General features: G+C 38.6%; 1 protein-coding gene across 1 annotated transcript in view; it reads right to left on the reverse strand.

Annotated features, from left to right (window-relative positions):
• The window catches only part of Whsc1l1 (Wolf-Hirschhorn syndrome candidate 1-like 1), a 121,027-nt gene that overhangs the window by 14,833 nt on the left and 83,770 nt on the right, over nt 1-22,424 (reverse strand). The window contains exons 13-19 of the mRNA XM_013025388.1: nt 14,284-14,481; nt 13,326-13,499; nt 10,193-10,339; nt 5,966-6,131; nt 2,460-2,662; nt 1,807-1,919; nt 976-1,245 (exon numbers count right to left, since the gene is read on the reverse strand). Of these exons, the coding sequence (XP_012880842.1) occupies nt 976-1,245; nt 1,807-1,919; nt 2,460-2,662; nt 5,966-6,131; nt 10,193-10,339; nt 13,326-13,499; nt 14,284-14,481 (1,271 nt within the window). The remainder of the gene's footprint in view (nt 1-975; nt 1,246-1,806; nt 1,920-2,459; nt 2,663-5,965; nt 6,132-10,192; nt 10,340-13,325; nt 13,500-14,283; nt 14,482-22,424) is intronic.

The raw sequence follows: 22,424 nt of genomic DNA on the forward strand, positions 1-22,424 counted from the left end.
TGTAGCTCAAGTGGTAGAGCGCTCGCCTTGAGCTGAAGAGCTGAGGGACAGCGCCCAGGCCCAGAGTTCAAGCCCCACGACAGACAAAAAAAAAAAAGAAAACTCTACAAATACAGAATATGTGGATAATATTTACAGATGTGTTCATTGCTTCACAGAAAAAGTTCTAAAGGTTGTATACCAAACTATTCACAGGGACTTCCTCGACAACATGAATGTAGCAGTGAAGGAGGAATTTCACTCTACTATCTTTTTGATATTATCTGACTTTTCTTTACCTTATTAGATATTATTCAATTAAGTTTTAAAAAAGATAGATAGCAACCTGTCAGTAATTTTATATTCCTATTAGATCTATCTTCTCTTAGTGAATGTACTTCAAGTACAATCACCAGGAGATTATCAGGCAGTCTAAAATTTGAGACCCAGTATTTGAATAGTAGGACATGGATTTTCATGTAAATGTTTTTCTACAATGGGCATTCATTTCTGTGTTAATGTGACTGCTTTAAAAAGTTATCTCAAAATACATACAAGAAGAAAAAAAAAACACAATTGTTACGGGCCTCAACTTTTCCCAATTGCTTTTCATCATAAGACCCGAGAGCTGTGACCTTTAAGCTTTTAGGCTAGGGGCTACAAAGAGACTGCCAAATGACTGAACTACGATGCTAACCAAGGACGTCCATAACTTCATTATTTTGCCTTTTTTGAGACATTTAAGTAATTCCATTTAACCAGTAAGAAAACACTTCAAATAGAAAATGTCCCTTCTTTTGATGGCTGGTCACAGGACACTCAAAGGTTACTTGTGTTTTGTCGCACCCTCTTTCCCACAGCTTCTTTGCTCACAAAGTGGCAAATGGGAATTTTCAAAAATTTCCCATAAATCTCTATGTATTTTATCCCTACACTGAGGCTCATGAGGCACAGGACCTGTGGTTCCTCTCCACTCCATCTCCATCCCTGAGCTACCTTCTTAATGCTTCTTTTGGTCCTGAGGCCCCAGCCTCTGCGCTCAGTTTTGATGATCTCTGCATCTGGGTACAGCCTCTTGGTGAAGCACTGGTTCTGACAGCGGTCTCCAGCAGGGCACACCTGTGGGTGGCACTCATACTGCAACATTCTGTTCAGACACTCAGATTCTAGGCCGCAAGGGTTCTCATCAGCAGGCTTGCAGTTACAACGGGGGATCTCCGACAGGTCAGCAACCTGGATCTGAACCTTCCCTATTACTTTGTTAGCCTAGGAAACAAAATTACAGATGACAGCAAAGCAGCAGATAGGTCAATTTGAACACAAAATCAAAATATCCAACCTCCTCTGGCCTCTGCTAATGCCCTGTGGTGTGACTTGAGAAAAAAAAGCTTTTTACCTCAATTTCCCCAGGATTAAACTAAGAATAGGAAGAGAGAGCTCAGATGACAAAAATATCTAAACCTGATGTGAATTCTCATTTCTCCTTTTACTGGTTGGCAGAAACTTCAAATCTGAAATTGAGAGAAAATAGGCTTCTCTGTGAGTTAAAGACCCATGGTCTCATTTGGTGACAAGATAACCTAACAGGAGCATGAATGGATTTTCACATAGGTTATGGTGCTTTCTGGTAAGAGAGGATTTGTCAAAGACCCAGTTCTTAAAGCACCATACCCAGGACTTCCATTGAATCTTCCAGTAAAAGTTCTTAGCCAATTTCACAGAGTTCTGGCTGATAATTAGTGAAAGTTAACACAAATGGCCTTTACTGAGAGAAAAATGTGTTTTCTTGTCTAAGAAATACCAATGTTTTCATGGGTAAAGACTCACTTTGATGTGTTTGTAAGGAGGAGGTTTTCTTGAGTTTTTCTCAATCTCTAATGCTTCTTTACTTTCTCTTTGTGCTTTCAGTTCCTGGAAACGTTTGGCAGCTTCTTCCAGTGCTGACAAGAAGACAAAAGTAAATAATTACAAAAATAGAGTTAGAACATTAGCTTCTTACCTTCTCAATGCTCTGCATCTGGCATGAGATTACCACTCACACCAGTCTTGGTAATCACAACATAGGATACAACTCACCAAACACTAGGTTCTGTGCACGTGGATGTCTCTGAGAAGAGGTCCTATTTCAATGACAGGGACCTCCAATGCCATGACAACAGCAGCTATTGCCCTTCTTCCCCAGAAAGCCAAACTCCTAGCAACTCAGTACAAATGCAGAGTATGGCTTCTTTTGGGAAGTCTTTACTACTCTTCTGTACAATTGCTGCATTTGACTGAGATTTCCAGCTCAAACTTAATTTATAGAAATGTTGCTAAAGCAGCCCCTTTCACATACACTGTATATGTTTTAGTTTACTGATGCATAATCACAGTGCTGGTGAACATTCTCTAGTAGCAGAAATGTAATGGGCACATGAGGTTATCAAGAAACCCACAATGCTTTCTCAGTTCTGGGTAACTACAAACACAATCCAGCTTACCTTTTTTGAAGGTCTTGTTAATACTAGTCTGTCCCTCAGCAAAGCTTTTGTCTCCTTCAACATAAGGGAACACTCTGCCTTGGTGTACCCAATAGTAGTCATGAGAACCAAAGAAGAACACAGGGAAGTCCCCCAAGTCATGCTTAAGGCCTTGGATGTTCAGTGGCACAGACCTGGGATTGCAGATCTCAGCTGGCCACCATCTGAAAACAAAAGCAGTTTTAGACAAATCTCACCATTCTCTACAGGTTGGCAGGAGAAAGTAAGGGGTTTCCTGGTTTGCAATTTTTATTCAGATTCTGAACACAGGCTATTTTGAACAAAAGTTCAAACACAATCCAAAGCATCTATCATTAAAAAACGTTAGCCGGGCACTGATGGCTCACACCTGTAATTCTAGCTACTCAGGAGGCTGACATCTGAGAATCACAGTTCGAAGTCAGCTCAAGCAAGACCCCGTGAGACGCTTATCTCCAATAAACCACTCAAAAACCAGAAGTGGAGCTATGGCTCAAAGTGGTAGAGTAAAAGATCTCAGGGACAGCACCCAGATCCTGAGTTCAAGCCCCACAATTGCCAAAAAAACCCAAAAAAATTTAAAAAATTATTTTGAATTAACAAAATGGTGAACAAAGGTTAAGCAAGAAGGCTCTAAACAGCTGATTTAGTATCTTTCTTAATATGTTTAATATTTGACATTTATGAACTATGTCATAAAAATAATAAGTCATAAGGTCTAATAACAACAACACTGAACCCACTACCTAATCCAAGAACCAGAATGCTACCAATCTTATTCCAAACCTAGGTAATGTTCTAGAAGTCACTCTCCCCTGTCACCCCCACACTAACATACGTGAACATTTCAAGGAATAAAAGATTATCTTTTGAGGAATAAAGGATTACTTACTTCGAGTAATTCTGAGAATAAATGCTTTATAGTAGAACAATGTCCCCTATGCAAACCTACATTCAGGGCAAACACTTCTTGGCCTTTGCATCAGTTGGCAATTCAAAGTCTAATGCCTCTTAATACAGGGTAAGGCCAGAATGAAAACAAAGCAGTATCATGGACTACAGTAGTCACTAAATGAAACTATCTGTAAGAAGCTTTTAACAGTTTCTAGTAACTAGACAAGTCAGGAAATAATGGGGAAGCCAGGGGTCAGATAATGAGGCTCCAACCCCAATGATCCTCATGTGGGCTTCTGTGGTTTACAAAGTCACCAATGCAAAGAGTAAATACATGAAAATAAATATTTAGCCCGAGGCAGGAAAGTCCATGAAATTCTTATCTCCAATAAACCACTAGAAAACCAAAAGTGGTGCTGTGGCTCAAGCGGTAGAGCACTCGCCTTGAGCTGAAGTGCTGAGAGACAGCTTTCAGGCCCAGAGTTCAAGCCCCACGACTGACCAAAAAAAAAAAAAGAATGAGCCCTTAAGTGAACATTAACTATTTCAGCTCTTTTTTTGTGTCGGCTGTGGGGCTTGAACTCTGGGCCTGAGCACTGTCCCTCAGCTCTTCAAGCCCAAGCCCAGAGTTCAAGCCCCACAACCGACGAAAAACCAAACAAAACTTTCTTTTTAATTCCTTGAAGTTAAAATGTTGTACCTATGATTCAAACATGTGATACCAGACTACCATCCAACTGCTCCTTTCCTTTATGCCTTCACTGCCCATAAATCAAACCTATAAATCTTTGTCAATCTACTTATTGAGAACAAAACTGTTTTATAGTGTGTTATTTTTTAGTAAGGCTAAGCATTTTTTTTCTGGGATTATTTCCTATTTGCTACTATTTTGCAAACTGATTCTGTTCTTTGCCTTTAAAATATTTTCTTTTTTGGGGGGGAGTGGTGGTGGTGGTCAGTTGTAGGGCTTGAATTCAGAGCTTGGGAGCTTTCCCTGAGCTCTTTTTGCTCATGCTTAGCACTCTTGGAGCCACACACAACTCCACTTCTGGTTTTCTGGTAGTTTTTTGGAGATAAAGAGTCTCACAGACTTCTGTGCAGGCTGGCCTTGAACTGTGATCCTCAGATCTCACCTTCCTGAGTAGCTAGGGTTATGGGTGTGAATGAATGTACTTGTCATTTTCCAATGAGTGTGGGGGAGTGAATACTTTTGATATTTGTATTTTTACAACTTTATGTCTTTTTCCACATCATATTAATTGATTTATTTCAATCTGATTTTTTTTAAATTAAGATGTGGAAGTTTATGTTAAAAAAAAGGGGAGGGGTTCCTTTCTCAACTGCTCCTGGATCTCAGCTAAAAACAAACTTTTTATTTGTTTTATACTTCTGGAAATTTACCTAGGGCTTTCCATTCTATGAGGCAAGTGATCTGCACAGTTGAATCCCCAGCCCTTGATTTTTTTCAGACAAGAGGGAGCTCTCACTCTGTACCTTAGTCTGGCCTCCATCTTGCAAGGGCTAGAACTACAGCAACATAGGAGGCATAGGTAAGAAAATCATGGCTGAAAAATAACTAGGCTCATGCCTATAATCCCAACTACTTAGGAGGCAGAGACTGGAGGATGGTGGTGTGAGCCCATCTAGCCCAGGCAAAAACTTAGAGAGACTCCATTTCAAACAATAAGCTAGGTGTGATGGTATGCACCAGTGATCCCAGCTAAATGGAAAGCCAAAGGTAGGAGGATGGAAGTTAAGACTAATTAGGTGCAAAAACATAAGACACTATCTGAAAAACAACTAAAGCCAAAAAAGGACTGGAGGTTTGATTCCAGTAGGAGAGTGTCTACCTAGCAGGCATAAGCCCTGAGTTCAAACCCCAGTACTACAAAAAAAACACAAAACCAATCAGAACCAAAGGCTCTTCCTGGAATAATTCTCTCTTTAAATTATAAAGCTATGTTTATACACACTTCTTAGGGCTTCTAGAAGTCAGAACAAAATGGGCCAGATTCAGGACCAGTGAGAGCTATTTTGGCCTGGATGTAAACTAAATCTTACTATAAATCAATATAAATCTAATTAAGGCACAAAGAAAATAGCATTTCTACTGATTAATCAAGACCTTTTGTTACAAAATTAAGTAGAATATAGTTCATTAGTATAAAACTTTCAGCCAGGCCGTAGTGGCTCATGCCTATAATCTTAGCTACTGAGGAGGCTGAGATCTGAGGCCTGCAGTTTGAAGCCAGTGTGGGGAGGAAAGTCCATGAGACTCTTAGCTCCAATTAACCACAGGAAGTGGCGCTGTGGCCCAAAATGGTAGATTGCTAGTCTTGAACAAAAGAACTCAGGGACAGCGCCCAAGCCAGGAGTTCAACCACCACCACCAACAAAACTTTCAGAACTTAAAATAAAAGTCTAGCAACTAGTTTCAAGGAAACAGAAAGTCCAACAACATAAACTTCCCAGTGCTGTAAAAACCCAGAATGAAAACCTGTTTCTTTCCTGGCTTCGGAAGAAGACAGGTCTTGGCTGCTCTGCATTCACTATGAATCTGATCTGAAAAATAAGTACTTCCTCTTTGTCCTTTGAAAACTTGCCTGTAATTTCCCAATTTGACCCAAACAATCTGCTTGTAATGGAGTTTCTTGCCAGCTTTACAGTCATTGCAATTCCAGCAGCCGTCTGGCATATCTATGCTTAGGCATTCTGGGTGGAAGGAAGCCGGGCACGATTCGCAGCAGAGCAATCTTCCACCTTGAAACAAATAGACAGTCTTAATAACTGAGAAAAGAGGAAAGAGAAAAAGAGAAAGGAGAAAGTTACCTTTGAAGTGCATTTGATTTAAGTTGGGGGACAATAACAAAGGGATTAAGTCACATCCATAGAATGGATTAAAATAGAAAATCGAAAACCAAAGAAAATATTTAGCTACTTTTTGGGAGTTTTTTTTAGGATGTCAGTGGCTAGAAATAGAGCTTTTGAGTAGCACCAAAAGCATTATTGTACTTTTTACTCCTCTAAAATATGGACTATTGAAGTACCAGTTTAGCAAGCAGCTAAAACTCTTAAAATTATCAGTAGATGCATAACATTTTTAGACCGAGTAGATATGAGGGTAAGTTAAAAAAAATGAACAATTTTCAAATTAAAAAAAAATGAACAATTTTCTTCAGTGATAAGAAATGGACATCTTTATATTTTAATCCAGTGCCAAAATTAACTAAATCCCTTTATAATAAAATTAGAAAGGCCCATTAACAAGAATGGAAATAGGCAGTAGGCTCAGCAGTATTTTTTTTTCCATAAGAGGATATAAAAAAGAACATTGAGAACACAGATTCTCTAATTGGTGATTGAGTATCATTATGATTTCAGTGATGACAGAAAGTCAAACACTATATAGCAGTGGTTTGAAACTTTTTCATTATCAAAGATCCTTTTGCACAGACCCACATTTGCAAATATTGTATCACTTCAACAACTGTGCACTTCAATAATAACAATTTCTCCTATTTTAATAACTAAAGAAATGCATATGCCAAAGACCCAGTCCTAATAATCAAATATCACATTAAGCTCTTCAAATTATAGCCAATTATAAAGAAATTCACGTTGCCTTATTTTGTACAAATGTATTATTCTGTTAGATAATAATAGTTCAGATATTATGTTTATATGTCTTCTCTGACTTAATCTTGAGAACCACTGCTTTATAGCGTGAAACTAAGTGATTACCAGTGTAGAATGAAGTTCCATATTTAGGACATCCCTCTAAGTATCCTTTAAAAACTCTCTCCTTTGAAATACACAAAATGATTTCTGGATTGACACCAAAACAAGTATGGCAGAAGTAGAATTTTTAATGCAAAAAAATTTTTTTTTGTCAGGATTAAGCATTTCTAGTATTTCAACAAGTGACAAAAAAGGGATTAACTTCTGATGATGAATGTAAGACATTTACTGCAAAAACATCCATATTTCCTTTGGAAAATTACCTCTATAACTGCTGAATATACTGAAATTTAAAGTTTCATGAGCAAAAGGTTAAGAGCCTTTATGAGACTTGATCAAATGACATGCTCCAACCTTTTGACGGTTTACGATCTACTTTCCAAAAAAATCTTGTCTTCCTGAAGACTTTCAAGCTTCTAACTGATTAACATGAAAACAAAAATCTATATGCAGTCAGTGATGAATTAAATTTCTGTATTTCCTCTGCTCAAAAGCTTTTCCTTCAATCATCAGGGTCCCCCCCCCACACCCCCTCTTTGACTGAAGATCTCAATATAGACTGATTGGCTCAATTCCCCAGCCCAGAGATTACCTGCCTGAATGCTTCTGAGGAGGATAGAGAATATTCTGTAAATTTAAAGCAAAATGAATGATTCATGGGTCTTGCAAACAGTTTTAGAGATTATCATTATCAGTACTGACATGGAACTCAGGCCAGTCATTTTTAATGATTATTATAAAGTCCTAAATATTGAGTCCTATTTCAGAGGAAATACAGAGCCAGAATCAACAGTGAAAATCATCATGATAAAGATGTTAAAAACACACAGGAAAATAGAAAAAAAAATAAAAATACAAATAATCTACCTTGGTGCTATGCAAGAAAACAGCTTTAGGATGCAAGAGAAGTAATATATGGTTCAAGCTAAGCAGAGGGCTCAAAATAATCTCAATTCATGGCAAGGTTAAGACTGAGGGCTGAAAACAAAGTAACAACTGAATTAAACTAATTTTATAAAGATGCCAGCAGGAAAATAAAGCATTTCCTAAAATGCCTCCAGTAAACTAACTTTACTGAATTATGAAGTCAGACCTATGCCCATCTTTGTTTTGGAAGGTAGTATCACCAGTAAGGTTATACAATCTGACCTCATGGAAAACAAACAAAATAAATACCCTTTCCAATACATACTGAGTCCTAATCAACTTGTTTAGTTATACTTTCTTTTAGTCATTAGTGCCTATCTGACAAAGAACAAAGATATGACCAACAGGCAGCACAATGAATGAAGAAAGAAAGAAAGAAAGAAAGAAAGAAAGAAAGAAAGAAAGAAAGAAAGAAAGAAAGAAAGAAGGAAAGAAAGAAAGAAGGAAAGAAAGAAGGAAAAAAAGAAAGAAGGAAAGAAAGGAGAGAGAGAGAGAGAAGGATGGAAAGGAAAGGAAAGGGGAAAGGGAAAGGAAAGGGAAAGAAAGAGAAAGAGAACCAGGCGCTGGTAGCTCACGCCTGTAATCCTAGTTACTTAGGAGGCTGAGATCTGAGGATCACGGTTCAAAGCCAGCCCATGCAGGAAAGTCCCTGAGATTGTTATCTCCAATAAACACTAGAAAACCGGAAGTGGCACTGAGGCTCAAGTGGTACAGCGCTTGCCTTGAGCTGAAAGAGTGCAGGGATAGCGCCCAGGCCCAGAGTTCAAGCCCCACGACCGACCAAAAAAATAAAAAAGAGAGAGAGAAGAGAAGAGAGAGAAAGAGAAGGAGGGAGGGAGGGAGGAAAAAGAAAAAAAAAGAGGGGAAGAGGGGAGGAGGGAAGGAGGGAGGGAGAGGTAAAGAGAAAGGAAGGAAGGGGACTCAGGGTATGGATGGATATGGGTTCTATAGATAAGAAGGAAGAAGCTGGGCGCTGGTGGCTCACGCCTGTAATCCTAGCTACTCAGGAGGCTGAAATCTGAGGATCACGGTTCAAAGCCAGCCTGGGCAGTAAAGTCCATGAGACTCTTATCTCCAATAAACCACCAGAAAACCGGAAGTGGTGCTGTGGCTCCAGTGGTAGAGTGCTAGCCTTGAGCTGAAGGACAGCACCCAGGCCCAGAGTTTAGCCCCATGGCCGACAAAAAAAGAAAAGAAAAGGAGAGAAAAAGAGAAAAAAGGAAAAGGAAAGGAAGGAAGAAATAAAGAAGGAAAGAAAGCACATTTCATGTATACCTAGTATACCATACATGATACATATCAGGCATGCATGAATTTTTCTTTATAGATTCCATATCTGGCCTCCAGATCCAAATGGGTAACGTATATAAGAAAATCCCTTTACCTTCCAAGCTCACCCTTTTTTTTCTCTGGGATAGTAACTCCCCAAATAATACATTATTGTTAAATCAGTTTTTCTCTTGATTACCAGTAGGCTATGGGATACTAAACACAGATGTTTTCTTCTATGGATGAAATCCACTGGAGGAATATAAATATGCATATAGCTCTTGATTTCCTATGGATTATCTATCAGCAATTCAGCTGGGCTGCCTTCTAACATCCAGTATTTGAGGAACCTTCCATGCCCACTTTCCCACCAATGTCTTGTAAGGAAATAGCAGCAATTTTCATAGCATTTTAACAAATATTTAAGAAACAAAATGTTAGAATGCATTCTAAAATAAAACTTTTAAGTATGTGTATCTTGATTTCCTTCTCTTAAAAACCTATCTTATTATTCAGCTGACAGTAACACATCATACCATATGTCACTTCTATTCTAACGCTAGTTCTACATCAGGCAGAAGGGAAAAGAGCCTTTAAAACATTCTTATATGTTGGAAAAAAAATCTTACTCTTGCTACTTTAATAACCTACATATTTGGAATGTGTGAAAAGTAACTCAAGGAGAATGGAAAATGTGATAACAGAATTATTTTAAGCCCTTTTTAATAATTTTGCAGCCGTATGAAGACACAGTCACAACCACCAAGGCAGAATTTACCAAAAGCAACAGATGGTGCTTGACAGGCATACATTTCCCCCCTTCATTTAAAGAGAAAAAAATAGGAAATGCAAAAATAAAACAAGAGATAAACTATTTTGATTATTACCTTTCTCACATTTCTTTTTGGAAGCTGACGAAGAAGGAATCATAGGTAATTTCATCAACTCAGCACGATTTGATTCGTTCAGTAGGTAGTGGGACTTATAGGCATAGGAACTGAACATGGGGTCTGAATGGTCCTGAACTATCAGCCCTATACGAAACAAACAGAAAGAGATGAGCTGCAATGAAACTACCCATGATTCCATGAGGTAAGAAATAAACCAACACCTATTATGAAGCCTGGCTTGAAAGTTGGGTGTTTTAGGGAGGACATGAACAACAAAGAAAGACCTAACAGAAAAGCTTGCTACAGTTACTGAAAGTAGTATGAGTTTTCAAATGCCTTATAACTATATAGAAACCTCTACACTTTCTAGAAGAAAACCCTGAATCATTTGAAAACATACACAACATTTGACATCATACCAAAACTCTGAAAGATTACTGAAAACTCAAGAAGGAAAACAAATCTATGTTCCTTAACATTTAGAGTACTATGATGACCATCCAAAGAACAAAACAAGGTATCACTTTGCTAGCCAGAAGAGCAATCATGAAACTCGGACCTATTTCAAAATATCCAATAAAAAGACAGAACTGAGTCTCCTATCTCCTCCACTCATATCTTGAGAAACACTCAAGTAAATTCTAGCATTCTCTGTCAAATAATGAAACTTTATCAATACAATATGCCATTTTAGCTGGGCACTGGTGACTTACACCTAAAACCCTAGCTACTTAGAAGGCTGAGATCTGAGGATCGAGGTTCAAAGCCAGTTGGGGCAGGTAAGTTCATAAAACTATCTCCAACAAACCACCGAAAAGCTGGGAAATGAAGCTGTGGTTCAAATGGAATAATACTTGCCTTGAGCAAAAAAGCTCAAGAACAGTGTCCAGGTCCTAAGTTCAAGCCCCAGGACAGCAAGGAAAAAAAAAAAAAAGAAAGAAAAGAAAGTGGTTGTGATAATGCAAGGGTTTATTGAAGCAGGATCTACCATCTAGCTTCCTATCTGGAAGAAAACACACAATCTCCTACAATCACCCATGATTCTTCTTTTTGCCTCTCTTCTTCCTGAGTTAGGTTTCTAATTCAACTGCAAGCCACTCCTAAATCCAGGCAACTATGAGACCAGAGAATATTTCTCTATCTTGGTTACTAGTTACTTTATAGAAATCTATAACTTTATAACACAAATCACAACAGCAATTTCATTTAGGGGTCATGTTGAGAGGAGGGAGGATATCATTTACTTTTTCCTGTGGGTTTTACCTTTTAGATACTGCCATCTACTGAGATGGAATCAAGAAATGCTCCTGAACCAGATGATAGGAAAGGAACCTGACAGTGCTAATTATATAAGAATCTTCTAAGAAGAGTTATGCAATGTCCAAACAAATTCCACACATTTAATAGGAGACAGTGTAGTTTGTATTTAAAAAGTAGGCCTTGGGCTAGGTTCTAGTGGATTGTGTCTATTACCCTAGCTACTCAGGAGGCTGAGATGGTTCAAAGCCAGGCCAGGCAGGAAAGCCTGTGAGACTCCAACCAATTACCAACAAGCTGTAAGTGAAGTTGTAGCTTGGGGCATAAAAAGCTAAGGGACAACCCAAGCTACGTTCAAGTCCCAGTACATACATACACCAGGCTGAGTTCAAGCCCCAGTACATACATACACATGTGTACACACACATACACACACACAAGCAAAATAACAAGACTCTATATTATCAAAATTTTATTTCAAAAGTATTTTTATACAAGCAGTACTACATGCTTGTAGTCATGGCTACTCAAGAGGGTGAGGTAGAAAGGTCAATGGAGCCCTTGAGTTCATGATGATTCTAGGCAACATAGCAAGACTTCATCTTTAATTAAAAATTGTAAAAAATATTTTATAATACTATTAAAGCAAAAACAAAAAATGTTTTCATCTTCAGAACAGTTTAAATAAAATCTAACAGGCCTAATAGGCCTTAGAGTCCTCTCAAATATTTCACACAAAGTATACAAAACTTGGCACTTTTATTAAAACCAACAAAAATAGTACTTGAGGATGCTAGTTTATTTCCAAATACTTGCTAAATTTAAAAAAAAGTTTCATTGTAATACAACCAAGATAAATCTGGATCCCATGTATCATAAAGAAGCTCTGCTTGCTAGCATGCATATGGCCTTGAGTTTGATCCCAGAACCATTACCCCCTACCCCCTGCAAAAACAACAACAACAACAACAGAAAGAAAGAAAGAAAGAAAGAAAGAAAGAAAGAAAGAAAGAAAGAAAGAAAGAAAGAAAGAAAGAAAGAAAACAGAAAAAAAGGCTCTATTTATATGTACAATAAACTCAAGCTTGCGGACCCTCCCTAGGGCCATAGTGTTTTCAGCTGATCAGTCTCTTGGCATACTTAAGTATCATAGCTAGCAAGTAAAAAAAAGTCTTTGTTGCTGACTCTTAAGTAAATCACCTTAGCTTTGTCTCGTCAAGCCCTCTGAATGCTAGACCAAAACATCATAAAATACAACGTAAACAATGGAAAAATAACTGTGCTAGCTTTGCCTTCCAACTAAAACTTAGTAAGATGAAAGCTCTAGATTAGAGGACATGAGAAAGATTTACTTCAAAAATACTTGCAGAATATTAATCCTTTGAATTATAGAAATATTAAATAGAAAAGGCAAGAACTTATCTGCAATTCTATGTTTGTTTTATTTTATATATTGACGGTGCTAGGGACTGAACCCAGAGCCTTGCATATGCTAGATAGGCAAGCACCCTATCACTGAGCTATTTTCTTAGTGCTCTATTTTTAAAGAAAATTCTAGCTTAGCTTTTGGGAAAAAAAAATAAATAACAATCTGAATGTCTGTACCTGGTGGAAGAAGCACCTGAAATTTAGATAGGAGGATCCTGAGTTTCAGGCCACACAGCAAGACCCTGTCTCTAAGTGAATCAATGAGTAAGTAAATAAAAGGGACTTTTGGTAATGTGCACCTCTCCAGGAGTTTAACAGAACAGAATTTGGCATTGGGTAATAGGCTGTACAGAATGGCCTGAGTTCTCTCAATGCTGAGACTCATTCTAAGTGGAAATATGCCAATGATCTGACGTGGAAATAAAGAAAGAGGGTTGATACTCACCTCTGGCACAAACAAAACAAAAGCCTACATTTATAGCAGCAGTAGTGTGATTGGCCCGTTTGGAATGGTTACTACAGATGAGAATGTAGGAGGTCACAGATACACTTCCAGCAGCAATGCAAGCATCTCCAGAGTGATAGGCGACTGGACATCGCAAGCATCTCATCATGCGTCCTGTGGAAAGACAAGTCAAGTAGGGTTGTACTGAGCTGGACAGGAGACTTTTGAAGTTGGGCTTTCTTGAGTTCTTATGTGACATTAATTATAGTAACTATAAAATATTTTTTCTTCACCAGGCTGTTTCTATCATTCCTATGCATATGATCCTAAATACAAGCCTAGTAACCATTTAGAGATTGTTAAAAGAAAAAAACAATCTGTTCCAATGCTGGAGAGATCCTGATAGTCCAAAATGGTGCCTGTTTAAGGGCTTTTTTTTTTTTTTTTTTTGGGTCCAGTTGTGGGGCCTGAACTCTGGGCCTGGGCGCTGTCCCTCAGCTCTTCAGCTCAAGGCTAGCGCTCTACCACTTGAGCCACAGCGCCACTTCCGGCTCTTTTTTTTCCTGCTTATGTGGTGCTGAGGAATCAAACCCAGGGCCTCAGGCATGCAAGGCAAGCACTCTACCACTGAGCCACCTTCCCAGCCCATGTTTAAGGGCTTTTCAAGTGTAGTTTTGATCATATCAAATTTTCTTTTTTAATAGTATTTTTTGATACAGGGGATTAAACTGAGAACATTGCACTTGCTAAGGAAGTGCTTTGCCACTGCACTAAACCCTAGCCCTGGAATTTTCTTCTCATGGATTTGCATGGAATTTCTTCTCATAGATTTGTAGTTAAGCCTTTAACCACAAATTAGAGAGAATGCCTGATGTTGTCTATATTGTGTTTAATGCATTTTTTTTTGACATTGAACTTCAAATATGAAATCTTTGTCCCCTCCTGTAATTTATGTTACCTTTACTTGCTTTGTGGATGTCTTTCTCCATACAGCAGGCAGAGCAGCAATGTTGGGGACAACGGAATCCTTTAGACTCAAAGATGGCAGTAGGAAATTTGCGAACACAGGCTTCATGATAAAATTTCCCACAAGTTCCAACAGAACAGCGCTTCACATCTTTACCAGATACTTTGCATGAAAAACATGGGTGTTCCCCTGAAAGATTGGTGAGGACCACAGTTAAATAAGATCTGATTAAAACATTCTGTTTACTTATTTATTTGGGGTGTAAGGAATGGAACCCAGGGCCTTGCATATGCAAGGCAAGTCCTCTATCACTGAGGTACAGCCACAGCCCTGGGTGTTTTTTGAGACAAGATTCTACTAGCTTGGAATGGCATGAAACTTACTAGGTAGCCCAGGTTTGCCTTGAATTCATGACCCTACTGTTCTCTGACTGCTTGGATTATAGGCATATGCTATCATACTTGGGTACATATTCCTTTCAGAGTTGTCCTCCAAAAAAGAAGCTCTACAATTACACGTAACACATTTTTTTTTTCCTTGGGTCCGGTCGTGGGGCCTGAACTCAGCCTGGGCGCTGTCCCTCAGCTCTTCAGCTCAAGACCAGCACTCTACCACTTGAACCACAGTGCCATTTCCAGCTTTTTTTCCCCCTGCTTATGTGGTGCTGAGGAATCAAACCCAGGGTTTCAAGCATGCAAGGCAAGCGCTCTACCACTGAGCCACCATCCCAGCCCCTACATGTAATACATTTGACTGTGTTGACACATGCCTATAATCACACTTGTTTGTAAGACAGAAATGGAAGGACAGCAATTGGAGGCCAGCCAGAGCAAAAAAAAAAAAGTCAGTGAGACCTTTATCTCAGAACATAAATTGGACATGGTGGCACATGCCTATCACCCTAGTCATGCAGGATATGGACACAGGTCCAAGGCTGGCTCCATGCAAAAATGTGACACCCTATCTGGATAAAATAAAAAAAAAAAGGGAGCGGGGCATAGTTCAACTGATAGAATACGTGCCTAGAAAGTACAAGGCCCTGAGTTAAGATCCCAGTATAGATAAGCATTAAAGAGGCTGCATTATTTGAGAAAATTAATAAATACCTGTGATATGAGTAAAGAAAACTTATTAATAAAGAAAACTTATTAATGATATGAAAAATGAGGCATCACTATAAATTACACAAACATAAAGATACTAAAAGTACATCAAAGCCAGGTGCTAGTGGCTCATGTCTATAATTCTAGCTACTCAAGAGGCTGATATCTGAGGATCATGGTTCAAAGCCAGCCCAGGCAGGAAAGTCTGTGAGGCTCTCTATCTCTAATTAGTCACCAAAAAGCTAGAAGTAGAACAGAGCTGTGGTACAAGTGGTAGGGTACTAGTCTTGAGCAACAAGCTCAGAGACAGTGTCTAGGCCCTGTGTTCAAGCCTCAGGACCAGCACACACAGACACACAGACAAAAATATATCAATATATCTCACTAATAAATTTAAATTCTTAGATGAATGAACAAATTCCTAGAAAAACAGATCTCATCAATACTGGTGCTAAAATATTAAACCGTCAGAAGAAATTGAAACTATAATTGAACGTATTCCAACAAAGAAAACTGTATGCCCCCATGGCTCCAATAGTGAATGTGCCAAACATTTAAAGGGGGGGGGGAAAAATGATGCCAATTATAATAGAAACGAAGTAAAATGAAAAACACACAAAAAAGAAACAAGTACAAGAAAGCAGATGTGGGAAACATGATCCAAAAATGGCTAAGAAAAAAGATGACTGAGGATTATATTTTGTCCTCTAGAGTTCACATATGTAGAAAATATACACCACATATGTAAGTAAAGCTAAGATTTCACGAGTAGTCAGAGAAATGCTAATGGAAACCAAGTTATAAAACACAAAGAATAGTTGGATAATACCTGTTGTTGATAAGAAGCATAGGTAAGGTAGTCTCTTACACAATTGGTAGGAATTAATGTTGGAAAGAGCTATCCTAGGCAACAACTAGGCAATATTGTTCTCAATAAAAGCACAATCAGGAAGTGGACCTGTGGCTCAAAGGGTAGAGCGCTAGTCTTGCTCAAGGACAGCACCCAGGCCCTGAGTTCAAGCTCCACAATGGACATACATACATACATACATACATACATTCATGCATGCACAATCACATCCTATAGCCTACAAGTTCTAGTTCTTGGTGAAGACATTTACATACATGAATAGACAATTACTGCAGCACTGTTTATAACTGCAAAAAGCTGAAAGCACATCATATTCCCTCCATAGGGGAAAAGATAAATAAACCATGATGTGTGCATATTATGAAATACTGTCCAATAAATAAGATGCACTTCTATTTGACATAAAGAGACTCTTACAGGACAAGGGTATGACACATTTTTTGTTAAGAATATGTAAAAATGTTACACAGACACAGAAAGGTTTACAGTACTACCCAAGAAACTGATAACAATAGCTAACTCTGGGGATAGCCAGAAATACATATATAGAGAGGGGTCTAGGATTTCAAGAGTGGTGATCAAGGCTTGGGCTGCAGCTCAGTGACAGAGCACATGCCTATTATTAGAATTTACCAGGCCATGGAGGCCAATTCTCAGCACCAAATAAAGAAAGGGAAAAAAACAAAAGAGTGATAATCATTTAGAGACATGAGTTAGAAAAGTTAATTATGATATGTTCATAATAAAGTTTATATAATTAGAAATAAAATTAAAATACTATCAATAAGAATACTACATAACATAAATGGACAAGAGACAAAAAAAGCAAATAAAAATATAGAAAAATGCTCAGCTGGAAAGAAAGAACTGCAAATTATGACAACTAGTCCTATATTTAATGGGTATTTTAATATCAGCCCTTGAAAAGCGTTTAAATCTGTTGATTTCTTTTCAATTATCCCTATAAAAATCAGAAGGGAAATATAAGAAACAATATTGGTTTTTGCTTTGCAAAACAATAAGTTGAATTACAAGATTATTCCTTGACTTTTCAAATTGCCTAATTTTCAGAAATTGGCTGAATTATAATTTTTTTAATGAGTACTTTACCATGAAAAAATAAAATGAGTAGTTACAACTGTGATGTCTGCATATTTTTGTTGCCTTTATTCTAGAAATAAAACACAATAGGACCCAGCCAGGCAGCTACCCTGAGCAACAGGAACCAGGATACAAGGACACATGCACTTCCATGTTCATTGCAGCACTGTTCACAATAGCCAAGAAAATATGGAAACAACCCAGATGTCCCACTACAGATGAGTGGATTGAAAAATTGTAGTACCTCTATACAATGGAATATTATGCAGCCATTAGAATGGACAAAATAATGGCATTTGCTGGGAAATGAATGGAACTAGAGCAAATCATTTTGAGCGAAGTAAGCCAAGAGCAAAGAGACAAATGCCACATGGTCTCCCTAATATGTGGATGCTAAAGCCAAAAATGCAAGGAGATATGACAAAGTAAACAGGACTCGAGAAATAAAGGACTTCCACTCATTTTGTCTTATCATTGCTAAATGACTCCATGTTCTTAACCACATATATGGTATAAGTATGCATACATCTGAGGGAAGCTAGGAGGAAGACACAGAATCAGAGGGAAATGGGAAAACATACAACAGAGTGGCTTATTGCACTGGACAGAGATGAAAATGAACTAAGTAACTCAAAGGCAGCAATAGGAGGGAAGGAATGAGAGGAAAAAAAAATACACTAAGCAAAAGGAAAGAAATGTAAATCTCACCTGATGTGTAAAAAATAGATGTATTGTCAAAGCTCATAGAATTCACAAACTTTATAGACCATGATAATGACAACTTGCCTTATGAAGGCTAAAATGTGTTGTGACTTTAAGTATCACTATGCCACAATACTGTGAAATTTGTGAAATTTATGTAATCACCTAATCTCAATAAAAAATTAAAAAAACACAACAGGTTTTTCCTTATTATTTTCCTATAGCATACTTGTAGTTCTGAGTTACATCATAGCATGTATATAGCTGTGAAAGTACTTTTTAAAATATTTTATTGTAAAGATACTGTACAGAGGGGTTACAGTTACATGAGTAAGGTAATGAGTCCATTTCCTATCAAGCATTGTTACCCCTCTTTGTTTTTCCCCTACTATCCCTTCCCTCACCATCTCCCCAATTCCTCTTTCCCCCCAATAAGTGGTAAAGTTCATTTTCAACATAGTGTATTGTATGTCTTGTTACAATGGGTCGACCTGTATCCTTGTTTGAGCATTTTGTTATTTCCCTTCCCTTCCCCAAATTGGAAAAATGTATATACAAGATGCAGGGCACCAGAATCAAATACAGTGACAATAGGGGGAAGACAATGGGGGAAGACCAGAACATACAAAAGAAACAAAAAAATCACACAGTACATTAAAAACAACAGCAACAGAGACAAAAATCTCTTGTATCCCTATCTTGGGGTTCATTTCACTTAGTATCATCTTATATGGCCATATGTACATAGCTTCTGTCCTTTTCTGATTGTCTGGTAAGATTATCCTAGATGTACACTAGTTATTGCAAATAAGAGAAATAATGGGACCTATGTTTCTTTGGATCTGGCTTTTCTTAATATAATTTTTTCCAAGTCTTTCCATTTCCTAACAAATGGGGCAAGTTACTATTTTTTTTAATAACTTCTGCAGTTAGGATAGGATTTGGTAGTAGAACATTACATAGTATGTGGAAGGCCTAGAGTTTTACCATAGGGGGTAAAAAAAGCCCTGAGGGAAAAAAGTCATTTTTAGATATTAATAAAATTAAAATATACATTTTAAAGACAAATTTAACTAAAAATGCATAAACTACTCCATATAAGAGTGGTCTTCATGTGCATGATTATAATAAGCCTATTAAGTTCTAACTGGTGCAAGTGATAGACTGATTGCTGAATTGTCCAATTCCTTTGACTTATGTCAGACCTCTAGCTTGTGAAAGGTAAAAGTATCCTCCCTTCCCATTTTTTTTTTTTTGGTTGGTTGTGGGGCTTGAACTCAGGGCCTGCACGTTGTCCTTGAGCTTTTTTTGGTGGTTAATTGTAGATGTAAGTCTCACAGATTTTCCTGCCAGGCTGGCTTTGAATTGTGATCCTCAGATTTCAGCCTCCTGAGTAGCTAGGATTACAGGTGTGAGCCACTGGTACCTGGCTTGTAATCTCAGTCCTTCTGTTCAAAGTAGTAAAAGGAAGTGATTCTTTCCCAGAAAACATATTTGTCTTAAATAACAGAAAGTGATAGTCTAATTAGCAGGAAGAAAAAACAGTAAGATCATGAGTTTGAGGCCAGAATGGGCTATGTAGCAAGTTACAGGTGAGGCTAGACTACACAGGAAGACACTGTCTCAAAGAAACAAAACTGGTTGCCATGACTCAGGCCTCTAAACAAAGCAACTCAAGAGTCTTGAGATTTGAGATTCACAGCTAGGTAGAAAAATCCAAGAGATTCCTATTCATAATTAACCAGCAAAAAGTCAGAAAAGGTGTAGCTTAACTGGTAGAGCACCCTCTGTGAGCAAAAAAGTCAAGCAAGAGCACAAGAGTTCAACCCCCAGTGCCATCATAAAAGAAAGGAAGTGTGGGGGCTGGGAAGGTGGCTCAGTGGTAAAGCGCTTGCCTTGCATGCTTGAGGCCCTGGGTTCGATTCCTCAGCAGCCATAAACAAAAAAAGAGTCGGAAGTGGCGCTGTGGCTCAAGTGGTAGAGCGCTAGCGTTGAGCTGAAGAGCTGAGGGGCAGCGCCTAGGCTCAGAGTTCAGGCCCACGACCAGACCCAAAATAAAAAAAGAAAGAAAGGAAGTGTGTCTGACTTCATTCTTTTGCACATATACTCATTTTTCTAGGCTCATTTGTTAAAATTGTCCTTTCCCCAACTAATGGTCTTTACACGTTGTCAAAAATCATTTGACCAGAACTAGAAATGTGGCTCAATTAGACCTCTTGCCTAACAAGTATGAGGCCCTGGGTTCCAAATTCAGCACCACCACCACCAAAAAAAATCCCCCCAAAACAAAAACCCTAAAACAACAATCATTTAAGTTGGGTGCCAGTGGCTCATGCCTGTACTCCTAGATACCAAGGAAGCTGAGATTTGAGGATTGCAATTTAAAGCTAGGCCAGGCATCAAAGTCCCTGTGAGGCTCTTATCCCTAATTAAACACTGAAAAACCTGAAGTGTAGCTGTAGCTCAATGTGGTACAGTGCTAGCCTTGATCACAAAAGCTCAAGGACAGCACCTAGGCCCTGAGTTCATGCACTATAACCTACCCTCCCCCACACACATATACAATCATCTGAACATACATGCATGGGTTTACTTCTAGGTTTTCTACTCTATTCCATTAGTATATGTCTATTATCTCTATACCAGTATCATTGTTTTGATTTTTCTTCTTTGTCAGTCATGGGGCTTGAACTCTGGGCTTGGGTGCTGTCCCTGAGCTTTTCAACTCAAGGCAAGCCCTCTACTACTTGAGCCACAGTGCCACTTCCAGTTTTCTGGTGGAGATAAGAACCTCACAGACTTTCCTGCCTGGGCTGGCTTTGAACTGCGATCATCAGATCTCAGCCTCCTGAGTAGCTAGGATTACAGATGTGAGCTACTGGTGCCCAGCTGATTTGGTTTTTAAATCAGGAAATATAAGTCCTCCAACCTGATACTATTTGTTTATGAATTTTCCTCTTAAATATCCAATAGGTATGTGACAAATGAGACTCTACTCCACCTTTGTTGCCAGAATTCTACTGTCTTCTAGAGCTAAGCCCTATGAGTGTTTTAAGACTGAAAATACACATGGCCCTTCCAATCCAAACCAGGATTGCGTATTTAAACTCCACTGGGTTTTGTGGGGTTTTTTTGGTCAGTGGTGGGGCTTGAACTCAGGGACTAGGCGCTGTCCCTGAGCCTCTTTGTGCTCAAGGCTAGGGCTCTCTACTATGTGAGGCATAGCACCACTTCCATATTTAAACTCTTAAAGTGGCCATGCAAGTTACAAAGTATTAGGGCTTTAGGAAAAGGGATTATTGGGAAATGTGGGCAACCAAGAGGGCCTGCCTATCATAAATATTCAAAAATGAAGTTATTTTTCAACTTGTGTTTTTTTTGTTTTGCTTTTGTATTTGGGGGGGGGGGCGGGGAGGAGGGATTCCGGTCTTGGGGCCTGAACTCTGGGCCTAGGCGCTGTCCCTCAGCTCTTCAGCTCAAGGATAGCGCTCTACCACTTGAGCCACAGCACCACTTCTGGCTTTTTTCTTTTTTGCTTATGCGGTGCTGAGGAATCAAACCCAGGGCCTCATGCATGCAAGGCAAGTGCTCTACCACTGAGCCACCTTCCCAGCCCTGCTTTTGTATTTTTGAGATAGGATCTCTATCCATGTGTAACCCACACTGGCTTCAAACTTAAGATCCTCCTGCCTCAGCCTCCTGAGTATTGGGATTAGAGTTGTACATCATCATGTCTGGCTTTATACATGCCTTAATTTTACAGATCTCTAACATAACAGAATCTTAGATCTTGCTAGGTACTGGTGGTTCACACCACTATCACTAGCTATTCAGGAAGCTGAGATTTGAGGATCATGGTTCCAAGCCAACCTGAGCAGGAAAGTCCATGAGATTCTTATCTCCAATTAACTACCAAAAACATTAAAATAACATAAAGCTTAAGTGGTAAAGTACTAACATTGAACAAAAAAGCTCAGGGACAGTGCCCAGTACCGGAGTTCAAGCTCCAGGACTGGCAAAAAAATATATATGGAAAACCAACAAAACAAAGAAAACAATGTACAACTATCTTTCCGAGAGGCTGCTAGGTGGCAAATTGTTCATAGTTTTATATCTAAATGTGATGATGAACAAAGCATTTGTGACAGGGAAATATACACTCTACATATGCTAAACCGCATTTATAGTATAATTTATAGTGTTATGAGAATGTGGTTGGATATATGGCTATGAAATGGAACATCAGCTACTTGGAGATGGCAATGGTAAAGAGAAAGGGCTTTGGAGTCTGCCTAGGCTCAAATTCCACCTTCAGTATATAGTACCTTTTGAAACTGGGCAATGTACTAAATTCT

Source organism: Dipodomys ordii, unplaced genomic scaffold (assembly GCF_000151885.1).
Source record: "Dipodomys ordii isolate 6190 unplaced genomic scaffold, Dord_2.0 Scaffold4, whole genome shotgun sequence".
NCBI classification, from domain to species: Eukaryota; Metazoa; Chordata; class Mammalia; order Rodentia; family Heteromyidae; genus Dipodomys; species Dipodomys ordii.